The sequence below is a fragment of the Crocodylus siamensis genome, chromosome 8, assembly GCF_052110815.1.
Source record: "Crocodylus siamensis isolate JL-2025a chromosome 8, ASM5211081v1, whole genome shotgun sequence".
Lineage (NCBI taxonomy): Eukaryota > Metazoa > Chordata > Crocodylia > Crocodylidae > Crocodylus > Crocodylus siamensis.
The window spans coordinates 26,125,879-26,142,737 of NC_143402.1; the positions used below are offsets into that span (position 1 = coordinate 26,125,879).

General features: G+C 42.0%; 1 protein-coding gene across 2 annotated transcripts in view; it reads right to left on the minus strand.

The window, feature by feature from the left end:
* Window positions 1–16,859, minus strand: part of RPS6KA6 (ribosomal protein S6 kinase A6) — a 97,557-nt gene that overhangs the window by 18,188 nt on the left and 62,510 nt on the right. For both annotated transcript variants that reach the window (XM_090059676.1, XM_090059677.1), the window contains exons 17-19: window positions 16,099–16,257; window positions 13,296–13,457; window positions 8,187–8,263 (exon numbers count right to left, since the gene is read on the minus strand). In XM_090059676.1, coding sequence (XP_089915802.1) covers window positions 8,187–8,263; window positions 13,296–13,457; window positions 16,099–16,257 — 398 coding nt within the window. The remainder of the gene's footprint in view (window positions 1–8,186; window positions 8,264–13,295; window positions 13,458–16,098; window positions 16,258–16,859) is intronic.

Sequence of the window (16,859 nt, forward strand, 5' to 3'; positions counted from 1 at the left end):
CAACTGGGAGTTCCCATCAGTTGAGCTGGAGGTCATAGCCAGCAGAATGAAGGGAGCCAGGCTTGCTACTTGCTGGTGCAAGGGGAGCCCAGGATCATGATCCTGGCAATCTGATTGCACCTTCTGGCAAGCACATGTGGCATTGCAGGAAGTGCAGTTGTTGTAACTGCACATCAGATCTGCATTGCACATTTAAATTTGACATCTGTAAGCAGCCTGAATCATTTAATGGTGTCTTACAGATGTCCAGCAATCTACCAGTGGCAGAAAATACAAGCAACAAGCCCAGTTACAGGAAAATTAAACTAAGAAAAAACGTACCAAGTTTCAGAGGTTCCTGTTAATAAGGCTGTTTTAAGAAATTAAGACAGCTAATAAATATATCCAGCATCATTCTTTAAATTCCTTTGTTGAGATAAATTCCTTAATTACAATGTATTAAACTATGAAGAGCTCAGAATTATAGTTACTAAAAACTTGTATAAAACTGCCTAAAAGTTTTTAGTAGCCCCGAGAATATTACAACACCTAAAATGCTACAAGTCGGTGTCAAATAAAATTTAGATAAAACAAAGTTCTGTTCAAGTTAATGAATTGCATTGTTTACAAATTCAACTACTTCTCCTCACTTGTAATTTCCCAACACAAATGCTTTACTAATCCAAGGATATATTAGTGGGTCTGCATTTCTAAAAATCTCACTGATTAGGTCTCATACGATCAACATTTAGATATACACAAGCATTAAAACTTTTTAAGATCTGCACAGTGAAAAAAAATATTAATACCAAGGGCTCATCTGAACGTGAAGATCTCTAGAAAACAGCTAATTAGGTCTCATAATCAATCATACATTAACTAATCTGATTAAGTTTTGAGGTATTATTTTGGTAACTATTTATCATTTATTATTTTATTTTAATATCTTACCTGGTTTTAGGATTGATCTTATTTTTACTTTAAAAAAAAATGCTCCCTGGGCCTTTTATGGGAATGTATAAATAAAATGTAAGAAGTTATAAGTAATTGTTATTATGGAGGACAAAACGGTAATAATATTCAAACTTATAAGACAACACTTTTGGCTCAGACAGCATAAAAAGTCTCTTTTAAAAAGCAAAAAGACTATATTACCTCTTCATTACTCAAAAAAATAATTAAAAAGCACAGATGTTTAAAATATTAGTTGTTGGACTAAAAATTATGAAACATTTATGTGCAACAAGACACTTAGTGAAAATTTACCAGTTGAAAATTCAGAAATTACTAGAAGATACATCGGTTCTTATTGTATCAGCACTGATAAAAGGACAATTGACATTATTGGCAATTGGCTTTTTTTTTGGTTGATGTGGTCAATACTGTCACCGATAAATTCGCTAAATGCGCACAGATGCAGCATGCACTCTGCTACGAGCACACCCTGGCAGCTCAGACAGCAGCATCTGGCTGGTCTGTGAGGGGGAAAGAGTGGGGGTGGGGGTGTAGATCGAGGCCCCCCCACAGTGAGGGAGAGAGTGGGGCTGGAGCTGTACAGCCAGCTGGAGCCATGAGCAGGTTGTCTGGGGGTTGGGTGGCTCCTGCTGCTGTGCCCGCTGCATGGGGGGCCCATGTGCCCCTGGATCTGTGCGCAGGGAGAGGGCTAGCTGCCACCCTCGGGACCTGGGGTGGGGTGGCGATACTGGGAGGGAGGCCTATGGGGGTACTAAAAGAATAACCAGAGTACTAAAAAAGCCCCTATGACTATATTTTGTATTTCTTTTATAAGGAGAATCCTCTGAAGGACTATCACTTTCAATTATTTTTGCCAAGTTTTCAGATGGCCCACCCAAAGGAAGCACAAATTTCTACTTCCTAAAGCATAGTCAAGTGAAAGAAGCAGTATTCAAATTGAATGTAAATAAGGTCATGGACAAACAATACATTTTTGCCAGGGAATATGTCCTTTCTCTACCAGCCAAAGAAGGATGGAGGGAAGGAGTACGGGTTGCTCAATAGCCCACCCAGTTACAAGCTGTCAGTGAGCCCTGCTGCTGTCCCCACTTAAACAGTCCTGGCAAAGAAGGGCAGGCTGTCAATGACTGGACTCCCCTAGGGTCAGGGGGACTCAAAGAGCAGCACTTCACCTCTCAGCTGGAGAGCTCACCTCTGAAGCAATTGTTTAGCTCTCCAGCCAGGAGGAGAAACATTAAGCCCCACTTCTTGCCACATTTTATGGTGCTGCAAATTCCCCTGAAATTCTTAGAGCTGCAGTTGAATGCCTGTCCATACCTAAAGACCAGCCTGGATTTCTGTCCAAATATATTATGACAGCCTGTGAAGGCTATTCCATACTTACTACTAAAAATATTTTATGAGCGATATTGCCATTCAGAGAGCTATATTTCTGAGAATCACCAAAAACATTCAATGTCACTAGGTAGTGAACCTTCTTGTACAAGAGGTGTGTCACAGAACCATGTCATCTGGCCTGTATGGCTTCCATAGGGCCAGAAATGTGGCAGCAGGACAAGCAGCAGTAGTGTTAGTTAATACAGCTACTGGCAATTAATTCTGCTGCAACTCATCCCACGGCCAAATTTCCAGCCCTGTGGGGAGCCCCGTGGCCTGGATCCAGAGTGTGAAGCTGTCATGTGGCCTCCAGGGAAGATGGTGGTAGGAGGAACAGGAGCTACCTATTGGAGCTCCCACTCCTAAACTTGCAGTCCTGTGAGATGGGTCACAGGGCTTCAGACTCCAGATCCAGAATGCAGACCAGGGTCAGGTGAGTCTGACAACGCTGTTCTACAAGACGATAGGATTAGTATTCTGGGTACTGACATTTGTACAGTCAGTAGATTTCTGCAGGAAGAATACTATAATTACACAAAACTAAATTCCAGGCCTAGTAGCCATCAGAAAACTGAACATCAGAAAACTAAAGCCTGCATTGCAAACTTTTGAGCTTAAAGTTAGCATAGAATGTACACTAAATATGGCTTTTCAAAAATATATACCTTAATTACATACTATTATTTGCATTCTGGTACAGTCATATTACAATTCACACTGATGAACCAAATATATGGATGGTTACCAACTAGAACAGACATCAATCTATAAATCAGAATTTGCTGCTACATTTATATCAGCTGTCTTCCTTAAACGACCAGTGTACCACACCAACAGTCTTTTGTGGCAGGGCAGGCTTTATTAAATTAAATCGCAACCCCAATTCATTACCTTGCAAAGCCAGCAGGCCAAGGCACGTAAGGGATTCCACCTCAGCCCCAGCCCTGGAACAAAACGCAGGCAGGGCAAGGGCCCCCAAGGGGACACTTGCGTGTCTATACACAAATGCCAGGAGTCTGGGGAATAAACAGGAGTAACTTGTTCTCCTGCTAAATGCAAATAACTATGATGTCATTGGGATAACAGAGACCTGGTGGGACTCCACCCATGACTGGACCATGGGTGTAGAGGGCTATACCCTGTAGAGGTGGGATCGAGTAGACAAGGGGCAGGGGTGTAGCTCTCTGTGTTAAGGAAAGCTACACGTCCTTGCAAGCCGACATGGGCACCCATGGTGGACGACTTGAGACTCTCTGGGTTAAAATCCATGGGGAACACAGCACAGGGGATACTATGATGGGGGTCTACTACAGACCCCCCTACCCAGAGTCAAGACCTTGACCGGAAGTTCACCAGGGAATTGGCTGAGGCCACATGATCCCAGTGTGTGGTTGTCATGGGAGACTTTAACTACTAAGACATCTTGTGGGAGGAGCGCTCAGCCAAATCCGAGAGGTCACAAAGTTCTCTCATGTATGGATGACTTCTACCTGACGCAGGAAATCTACGGGCCGACAAGAGGTAAAGCGCTGCTAGACCTCATACTGGCAACCAGGGATGACCTAATCAGCGACCTAATGATCGAAAGGAAGCTGAGTGACAGTGACCATGAGCTGATCACCTTCACCATCTGCTGTAAGGCTGGCAAGTCAGTCAATAATACAGAAGTCCTTGACTTCAGGAAACCTGACTTTGACCAGCTAAGGAGGCTTGTCAGAGAGGCCCTAAAAGGCCACAACCCAGTGGTGAGGGGAGTTCAGGATGAGTGGTTGCTCCTCAAGGGAGCAATCCTGGACATGCAAAGTCCATCCCATCTCAGAGGCAAGGCAGCAAAAGGGCACAGTAGTCCCCTTGGCTCTCCAGCGAACCGGTGGACCTCCTACATCTTAAAAGGAAGACCTACAAAGGATGGAGGGCTGGAACTGCCACCAAGGAGGAATACTCTGCTCTGGTCCAGACCTGCAGAGAGCAAATCTGGCACATGTCCACAAGGGCCAGCAGGAGAGATTATGCTTAGGAGCAACCAACATGGGTTCATTAGAGGCAGGTCCTGTCAGATCAACCTGGTGGCCTTCTATGACCAGGTCACCAAATCCTTAGATGCAGGGGTAGCAGTGGATGTAGTCTTTCTGGACTTAAGGAAGGCCTTTGACAGTCTCTCACCCCATTCTCATTAAAAAACTGGGGGACTGTGTTGTCGACACCCACAGTCAAATGGATCACCAACTGGCTGGAAGGCCGCACCCAGAGTGGTGGTGGATGGGTCATTTTCGACTTGGAGGGATGTGGACAGTGGGGTTCTACAGGGCTCGGTCCTTGGGCCCACACTGTTCAATATCTTCATCAGTGACTTGGACAAAGGGGTAAAAAGCACCCTGTTCAAATCTGCTGATGACACTAAGCTATGGGGAGATGTGGGCATGCAAGAAGAAAGGAACAGGCTACAATCAGACCTAGAGAGGTTACAGGGGTGGGCAGATGAGAATTGCGTGGGCTTCAACACTGACAAGTGCAAGGTGATGCACCTGGGGAGGAAGAACCAGCACCATACCTACAGGCTGGGGAACTCTCTTCTTGTCAGTGCAGAGGCAGAAAAGGATCTTGGAGTCATCACTGATGCCAAAATGAACATGGGGCAGCAGTTTGGTGATGCAGTCAGGAAGGCCAACCATACCTTGTCATGCATCCACAGAAGCATATCAAGCAGGTCCAGGGAGGTGATCCTTCCCCTCTATGTAACACTGGTCAAGCTGCAGCTGGAGTATTGCGTCCAGTTCTGGATGCCGCACTTCAAGAAGGATGTGGACAACGTGGAGAGGGTCCAGAGGAGGGCCACTCGCATGATCAGGGGGCAGCAGGGCAGGCCCTGCGAGGAGAGGCTACGGGACCTGAACCTGTTCAGCCTCCACAAGAGAAGGCTGAGGGGGGATCTATTGACTTGTTACAAACTAGTCAGAGGGGACCAGCAGGCACTGGGGGAGTCCCTGTTCCCCCCAGCACCACCAGGAGAGACTAGAAATAACGGTCACAAGCTGGAAGAGCATAAATTCAGATTAGACATCAGGAGGTGCTACTTCACTGTCAGGGTGGCTAGGATCTGGAACCAACTTCCAAGCGAAGTGGTGCTGGCTCCTACCTTGGGGGTCTTTAAGACAAGGCTAGACAATCAGCTTGCTGGGGTCATTTGACCCCAGTACTCTTTCCTGCCATGGCAGAGGGATGGACTTGATGATCTGCTTAGGTCCCTGACCCTACTAACTATGAAACTATGAAATCAGGAAAGCCAAGGCTGCGATGGAACTCCAGCTAGCTACAAATATCAAGGACAATAAAAAGTCTTTTTTTAGATATGTGGGGAGCTGGAGGAAAAGCAAGGGCAACATTGGACCCCTGCTAAACCAGATGGGGCAACTGACAACCGATGCCAGAAAAAAGCGACTTGCTAAATGGGTACTTTGTGTCAGTTTTTCACCAGTCCCATGGGATGGCCCTGCCCACTATGGGTCTGGGAGGCCCATGTGAGGGAGATTCCTTGCCCTCCATCGAAACTGACCTTATGAAGGAATGCCTTAACAGGCTGGATACCTTCAAGTCAGCTGGCCCTGATGGGTTACACCCAAGGGTACTCAGGGAGCTGGCGAGCAACATAGTTGAGCCCCTGGCACGTATCTTTGAGAGCTCTTAGCGCTCTGGTGAAGTGCCTGATGATTGGAAGAGGGCCAATGTTGTGCCTATCTTCAAGAAAGGGAGGAAAGTAGATCTGGCAAACTACAGGCCCATGAGCCTGACCTCTATCTTGGGGAAGGTCTGGGAAAAGATTATCAAAGAGGCCGTCCTTAACAGACTAGCTGCAGGCAATAACCTGAGGGATACCCAGCATGGGTTTGTTGCAGGTAGGTCTTGATGGACCAATCTCATTTCCTCTTATGACCAGGTGACCCATCACCTGGACAAGGGGGAAGAGATTGACATTGTATATCTTGACTTTAAGAAAAAGCCTTCAATCTGGTATTCCATGATCACCCCTTGGCTAAACTGGCTAACTGCGGCCTTGGCTGGGGAATTGGCTCCGCAGTAGGACCCAGAGGGTGGTGGTCGATGGGAGCCAATCCTCTTGGTGCACTGTGACCAGTGGGGTCCCTCAAGACTCTGTTGTAGGGCCTATACTATTTAACATCTTAATCAATGATGTGGACATTGGTGTCAAAAGCAGGCTGGTCAAGTTTGCTGACGACACCAAACTCTGGGGTAAAGCATCCACCCCTGCGGACAGGAGGGTGGATCTTGACAGGCTCATGAAATGGCAGGACGAGAACCTGATGGTGTTCAACACTGAAAAATGCAAGGTTCTCCACCTTGGGAGGAAAAACCTGAAGCATGCTTATAGGCTTGGCAGTGCTACACTGGTTAGCACTACAGATGAAAGGGACTTGGGGGTTATGATTGACCACATGATGAACATGAGCCTTCAATGTGATGCTGCGGCTAGTAGACCGAGCAAAATGCTGGCTTGCATCCATAGATGCTTCTCAGACAAATCACAGGACGTCATTCCCTTATTGTGCCTTCATGAGGTTGCAGCTGGAGTACTGTGTCCAGTTTTGGGCTCCACAATTCAAAAAGGATGTGGAGAAGTTTGAGAGGGTGTAGAGGAGAGCCACACGCATGATCAGAGGTCAGAAAAACAGACCTTACGACAACAGGCTGAGAGCCATGGGGCTCTTCAACCTGGAAAAGCACAGGCTCGGGGTGATCTGATGGCCACCTATAAATTTATCAGGGGTGCTCATCAGGATTGGGGGGAACATCTGTTCACCAGAGCGCCCCAAGGGATGACAAGACTGAATGGTCACAAACTCCATCGCGACCGATTCAGGCTGGACATAAGGAAGAACTTCTTCACTGTCCAAGCCCCAAGTTTTGGAATAGACTGCCACTGGAGGCAGTTCAAGCACCCACTCCGAACGCCTTCAAGACACATTTGGATGCTTTTCTTGCTGGGATCCTATGATGCCTGCTGACTTCCTGCCCCTGGGGCAAGGGGCTGGACTCAATGATCCTCTGGGGTCCCTTCCAGCCCAAATGTTTATGAAATGTATGAAATCTTCTATTAAAAATATGCACTTCAATTTATTTTATTTAGAACATTGCAAAGAAGGCATTTGCTAAAGAAGGCTGACATGCATTGTTACCCTGAAACCTGATCAGTAAAAAGCTGCTTCAGATACTTTGCGAATGTGGCTCTCCCTACAGAATTCTGTCATTTTTGTACCACATTTTCTTTAAAAGACATGTACACATTCCTACCTAAAAGTTGCGCACATCCTCAAAAAATTAGTTATATAGAGGAAGCAGCAAAACCAACTCCAGAGACCATTCTGACAACTGCATAAAGTAAAACTGAAATTAAGAGGAATTTATCTCATCTTTCAGCTACAGTAATATCTTAGATGTTACTTATACTTGCAGGTACTTGTCTGAATGAATTAACATTAAGTTGACAGCACACTTAAACTCATTCTAGGTTTCACATTCTTCCACTAACTTGTGTTAAATGTTACTACGTAGAGGAAGCTGCTGAATTAAGGAAGCATTCATCTAAATGCAGGCACTATACTATAATCTGCATATGTCCAATGTGGCACAAAGCCAAAAAGTTTTATGTAACTTGTTACCTATGAGAACAAAAACATACCTTATTTGCCCAGACTAAAGTGTAACAGAATAATTTTTTGAACCATCACACATCATCAAATCTCAGTGCTGCAGTCAGATCTGAATACCTATGTGTGTATATCAAACCAAAATTACCATGAATTAAACAAGAAGCATTAAAACTGTGAGAAAGTTCTTACCCTGCTAGCATTGTATAAAGTAGGACACCTAAACTCCATATATCACAAGCAGCATCATATCCCTGTCGCATGAGAACCTATAAAATAAAGAACTATTAAACTTCTATTTACTTGATGTATACAGAAACTATAGGAAGGGTAAAATAATCCCAATATTATTTCAGAGGATTAAACAAACATGATTTACACTTGCATTCACTTAAACTATCAAAATATTTTGAAGGTTTTCCTTCGTCTTCAGTCTGAGGGGAGAGAGCAAGGATAATCACAGCTATTTCCATTACGCTCAAAATATTTCTTGAGATGTTAACAGAGCTATATTGGTCATAATACTACATAAACCTAATCTTAGCACACTTAGCCAAGGAAAACTCCCATGGAAGAAATTCCGTAATTAAGCCAGCCCTTCAGTACTGTATTTAAGCAAGCTTCAGAGATATGTAAGTGTACAATATTTTTAGTGTTTTAATATAATATTACTTGATCTCTAAAAGGAATGTTTTCTTTGAAAATACCACTCTGGTACACAAGACACACGGTAGAACTGTATGACCTAAAGCAGAAGAGATGTAGCATTATCCAAAGGAAAAAAGCTGGGGGAGTGAGTGGGGGAAATGAAGGGGCTGGAAAACATGGGAGAGCAAGCATGATTACTTTAAATGCTCTCTCGGAAAAATATAAACAAGACAATGAAAACACTGACTATTATAAGCCTCCAAGATAAAAAGATACAGCATAATATACAGTAAAAAAAAAAAATCATCACTTATAAACAAAAACAACTCGAGCACTGGATTGAACACCACTGCCTTCTATACTCCAGTGAGAATGAAATCAAACATGAAGAGCTTAAGGGATTACCACAGTTTGAAGTTAGATCTGCAGAAAGCTATTAAACTGATCCCTGGGAACAAGGCAAGGACTGCTTGCCTGCTGAAATCTACAAATGTGCCAATGACAAAGTACTTCAAAAGCGCCGTGAAGTTATACTGCTCAGTTGGAAAGAGGAAGTGGTACCACAAGATTTTGAAGATGGTTGGTTTGTACCATTATACAAAAACAAGGGGGACAGAAGCAACTGTGACAACTACAGAGGTATTTCCCTGTTGAATATCATTGGAAAAACTGTCACTAACATTATGCTCCCTGGGCTGCAAATCTCTAGGTGAAAAAAAATCTATCCTAAAAGTCAATGTGGTTTTCACTTAGGACGCCCCACCGATACAATATTTTCAGTCAAGCAACTGTAAGAAGTGTAGAGAAAAATGAGTACCACCATAAATAGCCCTCAACAATCTGAGGAAGGCCTTCAATACGGTTGAGACAGAGCCTTTTTACTGTGCAGAAGAAACTGGGTTGATCCCCCAAACTTTTGAATATTCGCTCATTACATTAAGGTCTGAAGGCAACTGTAGTGTATAAAAACAAAGAATCAAATGCCTTTGACATCAACAATGGGGTGAAACTGCGGTGTGTCTTAGCATTCAAGGACAGCAATGATAGCATCTATCTTCAAACCAGACTAGATGGAGGCTTGTTCAACATCACAAGGTTTAGAGCAAAAAATCAAGGGGAAAGATGGTTCTGAGAGATTTTCTGATTGCCGATTACATGGCCTTGGTTGCCCACTGTGAATCTTCCCTGCAAAGTCTCTTGGGAAGACATTCTGAGTCGTGCGAGAGTTTTGGTCTGACAATTAGCCTTAAGAAGACTGTGACCATGTACCTAGGGATAAAAGAATCAATACCTGACACCACTCTGGAGGGTAAATCTCTTGGAGTCATCAACAGCTTTTGTTACTCGGGTTCTATGATCAGCTGGAATCTTGACCTCCAGACTGAACTACAAGAGTCGGAAAAGCAGCTAAGAATTTCAGGCTATTACAGAAGAATCTACGAGACTTGTGTGCTGTCATCCCTGCTTTATGGTTCAAAAACATATATTACACATGCTAGACACATGAAAAGATTGAACAGCTTCCACATGAGATGCCTGTGTAAGAACCTGAAAATAAAGCAGCAAGACAAAATACCAAACACAGAGGTGCTAGAGTGTACACGACTAACACACTTGGAAACCACGATCAAGAAAAGGAGGTTGTGATAGGTCAGCCATGTCAGGAGAATGGGAGGAGACTGCATCCCCAAGAATATTTTGTACAGTGAGATTCAACACAGCTTTAGAAAGCAGGGTCCTTCTCTGTGACAGTTCCATGATGTGCAAAAAAATTATATGAAGTCATTCAACATCAATGGAGAAAGCTGGGAGTAGCACACAGAATCCCACCCAATCTGGAGGGAACATATGGCACTGGGTGCAGCACAACATGAAGCTGCTTTGATCCAGAGGATGAAAGCAAAGTGAGACAGAAGAAAGCAGTGTGCTGTAAACTTGGACTAGAACTCAACACCACATGGCTTTGCGTAACTTGTAAAAAGCTGCACCACTCAAACGGAGCTTGTCAGCCACAAGTGGATTTATCAGGCACCCGACTAGACCTCGTAGGTTTACATCATGATCCAAAGGATACACATCTCACTAAAAGAAATGCACGGGAATTTGAACAGACATAGTAGCCTTACTACATAATAGTAAGTAAATCACACAAATCTATGACAAAAGTTACCCCTTAAAAATGTGTAATATTGTATGGGAAAGTTAGTACATGAAACTGCCTTGTGCCCATTCTGGCACTCAATTGCATCCAGAAGTTGTTTGCTCAATGCAAACCAGGCTCTACTGCCTAGTGTTCAGGGGTTGTAAAATGCAGGAGGCAACCAAACTTGGGAGAGCCGGTCCTCTCATTATTCTTTACTATGAAGTAAAATAGTTAAGGAGTAAATTTATTTGGAACTGAATCTTTTGAGGCAGAGTAGTAGTTTTTACAGACCAGTAGCATACAAAACATAAAAGGAACACAAATTCTGATCAAGTTAAACCACCATTTTAGAGTACTAGCAATGTCTGATAATGTAGGGAAACTGCAACAGACTCCAGGAATAAAACCAAAGGAGTACAGAAACTAACCCATGGTATAGACAGATTTAATGAATAAGTTGAAGGGCAAAAATGTATATATATATTTTGGTTATATATCAAATTTATGTAACAAGATTATCCAGTCAGTTAGTTTTTTGCCTTTTAAGAAGGCAAAAGGATTTGAACCGTTCTTCAGGAAGTCATACATCTACATTCCAAAGGGAAAAAAAACATTTTTAACTCTATTAAATAAAAGCTATCATGAAGAGAATCAATATCATGCACTGAAGAGATTGAGGAAGTTTACACGGAAGGTGTTGCCCATATTCTTTCATTATACTGCTAAAGAATTATATTCCTTATTTCCGCGTTGTAAAAAAGCTAAAAAGTTCATTTTTAAATGCGAGACAACCTTCTTTCAAAAGACCTGTCCTTCATACTTAATGAATGGAAGTTTATTGACATTTTGGAAGTGTTTCATTCTTCAAGGTAGGGAAGTAGAAAAGACAATGATAGCAAATAATGAAACACTGGAAGTGATGCAAGGAAGAAAAGAAAAGAAATTAACTTTCATCCCAAAGGTTCAAGATGCATACTATTCTTCAGTGCATACCTGACTAAAGCTATTTAAGCATGAACTATTCTTAATAAAACTTTGTGAAAGAAGATTTAAGAATTGAAGACACAGATTTTGTGGAGAGGAAGCATTCATAAGAATTTGTAGACAGGCAGGAATAGGAGGATACTTACAACACAAGACAAATGCCAAACAAGGAATGGGAGGACAAACTGCCAGTAAGGGGAATGACCCACTGAACATCATGACCATAAAGATAGGCCAGAAATGAGAGACAGAGATAAAGAACAAAGTTAGCTGCATTTTGAGAATGAAAAGAAAAAATAATAAAAAACAGGGAACGGGCAAAGAAAGAAAGATGCCACTTCTTTACAGAGACAGGCATAGACAGGACCCTGCAGATGTTTCATTTATGGCATGAGTAATATATTAATTGCAACATGCCACATGTTCAGCCAATTTATGGCATGATAAAATGGCTAACCAGCCACAGAGATGTTCTATATGTATTTATCAAAAAATAAATACACATAGTAATTATACGCGCGCGCACACACACACACACACACACACACACACCCCCCAGAAGATCTTTGCGGCTGGTTTGTAAGTCACTTTCAACTGAACGTATGACATCACAATTGGGAGAGCCTCGGGTCTGGACCCAGGTCCAGGGCTACCCCCATCCTAATCTTTACACTTGATTTTTATAAGAAAAAAGGACATTTTGGAAGGGTTTCATTCTTCAAGGGTAGGGCAGTAGAAAAGACAATGATAGCAAATCAGCAAGTACTGGAGGTGATGCAAGCACTGGGTATATCAATCACAAGTTAATCAAATGAAAAACAACAACAGATAAGCAAAACTAGTACCTAAAGTTTTCGATTTCAAAAGGACAAAATGAAAAATTGCAGGAACAAAGTACTAAATAGGACTGAGGACTTCAGAGACTTAAAATTCAACGCTTCCTTCATACCGAAGTCAAATGCCCCAAAATTTTGTGGGACCTGAATCCGAAGCAACGGGGGGGAAAATGGCAGGGCAGAGTTCTATATATAACTGGATGAATAATCATTTCAAAAAGTGTGCTGTGACTAAGCGGAAAGCCTGTATGAAATGGAAGAAGGGATATATCAGTAAAGAAAGACATTATAGAAGTCAGAAAATAGGAATAAAGTGAGAAGAGCCAGAAGGTGAGCTCAGTCAGAACTTTTAAAAGGAAATAAAAGCAGTTGAAGGCTTTTAGAAAGATACCCAGGCAAGAAAGGAAGTTAGGTCCCTATGCAGTGAGGACAGGATAAAGACCCGAGTATCCCCAAATTATATTAGATTACATTTTGTTATTCAGAAAGCAAGCTTCTAATAAATAGCTATATTGTACAATGTTTACAGAATGAGTGCCAATTATGTTTAAGTTTCAGATATATGAAAGCAGCTGAACACTGACACATTTTTAGTAATCCTGAGATGCAAAACATCTTTGTTTTAGTAATGCGACTATGGAATATAACTTCTTCAGATATCACCAATAAAATTACATAATCTTAAAATACCTCTGGTGCTACAAAGTTTGCAGTGTAGCAGGGAGTTAAAAGAAGTCCGTTTTCTCCTCGAAGTTGCTTTGCAAACCCAAAATCACAAATCCTGATAGAGTCAGCATTGTTCGAGTCATCCATATATAAAATATTACTAGGTTTAAGGTCTCGATGCACTACCTTAAAAAGAAAAGAAAGAGAAAACCCCCACAGTGGCCTTATAAAATCAGTACTTAAACCATTTGTACAAAGTGTTACATAGTTACATCTGTACAAATGTGACTAAGTTAAGGAAACATGAAGAAAAGTACCTAAATTCCCCTACTTACATGTTACCTTTTCTGTAAGTTCTAGGAAGGCAGAATAATACATATGTATATCATTACATCATATTTTCCTTTAACTTCAAAACGCAATTGGATTAAAATGGTCTTACACAAGACCTTCTAATTTTTTGTGCAGATGCAGCTAACCTCAAGCTTCAACTGAGAAAAACAACACACCAGTCCATGTCATAACCTACAAGACTAGGGGTTAATGAGCTTACAAGCACAGAAGGAATTTCCTGTTATCTTTTATATGAAATAATCACCATAATATTTTTCCTTTATTATAAAGTCATACCTTTTTCTCTTTGAAACACATTCCTCTCTATGAAATTCATCAGTATTTATGTGAACCTTATACTTCCACAGAAAAAAGCAAGATGACAATGTTGCATATTAAACATTAAACACTTATTATTATGCTCATAGAACTATAAACATTACAAAAAATATTGAGACTTCAGATTTACAGATATTCGGAACAAAAACAGGCACCATCTCAAAATGGTGCGTTTTGCAGAGATGGGATAAGGAACCAATACATTTTTTTCTGATCCTTAGAGGATGTGGTACAAATACACGAAGATATAAATGCAGACAACTGGTAAATTCAGTCAAACTTTTCAATGGATATGTGCAAACTACTCAAGGTTAAGCACATATTTTATTTTAGAAAAAGCTCAATTTTGTCCCACTCAACCCTGTCTAAAACCATAACCAACATTTCAGCAGTCCTGTAGAACATAAATTGATCCAATTATGTGTTTAAGACATACTGAAAAAACATAAAGGCTGGCTGTATCAAAAGGTGAGACTGTTCCATTTCCAAGTAGATTTTTTTTAGTTCAAGTCAGAGTAAGCATCTAATTCCAGGGGTGGGCAAAATGCAGCATGCAGGCAGAATGTGGCCTGCGAGGCCATTCTATCTAGCCTGCAGGGCCCCTAAAAAATTTAGAAATTTAATATTTATTTTCCCTTGGCTGCCTGTCATGCGGCCCTCGATAGCTTGCCAAAGCTCAGTAAGCGGCCCTCCACCTGAAATAACTGACTGCCCCGATAGCCCATCATGTCTGGCATTTTTCAGTCACTTCACTTAATGGCTAAGTACAGACAGCCAAAAAACCTGACGCTGAATTGATTCAGTCTCTGCAGGTTAGTCTGAGCTGCAGAGATTAAATTGAGAAACAGCTGGACAGACATTGATTTTTGATTCAGGAAATGCAGCCACATGCCTGCAGTGATTCAGACCAGAAGCCAGGGGGCACTACAGCACAGCTCTCTGGCACATAGGCAACCTGAGCTGTCTGTTCGCTTCCTCTTCCTGCTGCTCCTGAGATCTCTGAGATTTGCAGTCCAGAATTACAGCAGTAAGATACTGCAGAGTTGCTCACCACTTCCTCTTCCTGCTTTCAGGTGCCTCTGGGATTTGTAGTCCACAGTTGCAGCCAGTAGTAAATTTTTAGCAGGTCAGGGCAACTCTGAACTTGGGAGAAGGGAAGTTTAACCACCCTCCCTGGCCCCAGACCGCAGCCAGGGTTTGCCTGGGAGCAGTGGTGGTGCACTGGGAGTTCATGGGGGTGCACGTACACCCCCTGAGAGCACTGGTGCACCCTCTAACAGCCCATGCTCACCCCCCTTCCTGTGAGCACTGGCTGGGGAGTGGGAGCACTGTGGCCGCTTTGTGATCAGTGAGATGGGCCACAGAGAGGCCAGTTATATGTTTAAAGCAGTTTCTGATGACTTAAACAGTTTGTGTGCAACTTCTGTCCCTAGCCAATGTATCAATATCACCAACAGAAACAAAGATTTAGATCCAAGTCTTTTTTCCCCTTAATTCCATTCATTTCAGACTAACATATGGTTGATTTCATAACTTGGTCCACCTACATTGACAATTCTATGTGCTCTAATGGAACACACACAACAAGTGACACTGATTTTGGAGAATTCAGATTCACCAAGCCACTTACAATGTTAGTGTCTCATTTGCTATTGACCCTTAATTCCAAATTTAGGTAGAGACTGAGGGTATGCTGTACATAGAACAATCCATAAATCAGAGAAACCCTTTCTGAACTTTCAGAACATCCCAGATATTCCATAGCTTTGAAATAGAAATGGCCTAAGACCTTTGAGAAAGAACCTAAAAACCATAAACAGAAGTGAGGAATGGCAACCACTGCTACAAGCCAAGTAGATGAACGTTGTAGAGCAAAGTGTGCATCCAGCTGGGATTCCTACTTTGTCAGATTGAGAGAGTGATGCCAAATATCTAGCTCTAGTTATTCAAGAAGCAACAGGTCAGCCCACAACCAAAAAGAGGTCATTTAAAGAAAAGAATTTTTAGACATTTTACAAAAGCCAAAATGATGTTGTATTCATAGGAAGTCTCCATCTTTTTATAGTATCTTGCTCACAAAAATTATATAACAAAGCTTGTAAGAGAATGTTAGATATGACATGTAAATACAATCATGACAATATATATCACTTACTCCTTGACAATGCAGATAGTCAACAGTTTTGGTTATAGTATACAATACAGCACTAGCTTCCCGTTCTGAGAAAAACTTTTGTCTGAGAATTCGATCGAGAAGCTCTCCTCCCTTCATCAATTCAGTGACAAGGTAGATGCATCTACCATCATCGTACACCTGCAGGAATTTAAAATATTAATAATTCCAGCAAATGTACATACAGTTAAATAAGCATCCCAAGCAGACTGAGCACTACAGGGGAAGGGAAAGGTAGGGGTAGGGCATTGGTGGGGGGGGGGGGGGGGGGGGGGCCACGCTGGATGGACTTAATCACCACAGCAAATACAAAGCACAGACTGGGAGTGTGTAGTTTACTTCTGCAATTCAAAATCTGCACCTCATTGCCTAAGGAGTAAAGAAACTGTGTGTAATGTTGCAAAATCTGGGATACTGAATTATGAAATTATGACTCAATTAAAATAGTTTGGTCTATAGTCCTGTTGCATTAGGAAGAAGCATACTACTACTCCGTATTTTTCCTGCAATTTTCAGCCAAGGGCACCTTGAACAAAGATATAGAAAGTGGTTTTTTTCCCCCCTTATATTAGTAGAGGTGAACCAGTATATCGGTTATTTACTGGATTAACACCAATAAAAGGGAAATAAACATTAATTGGCTATTGGCTTTTGTTAGCCAATAATGTTCTCTGATAATTAAATTATGCTGGGGCCACCAGGTACCTGGGTTCCCTCCCATGAGCCAGAGTGGCTCAGGATAC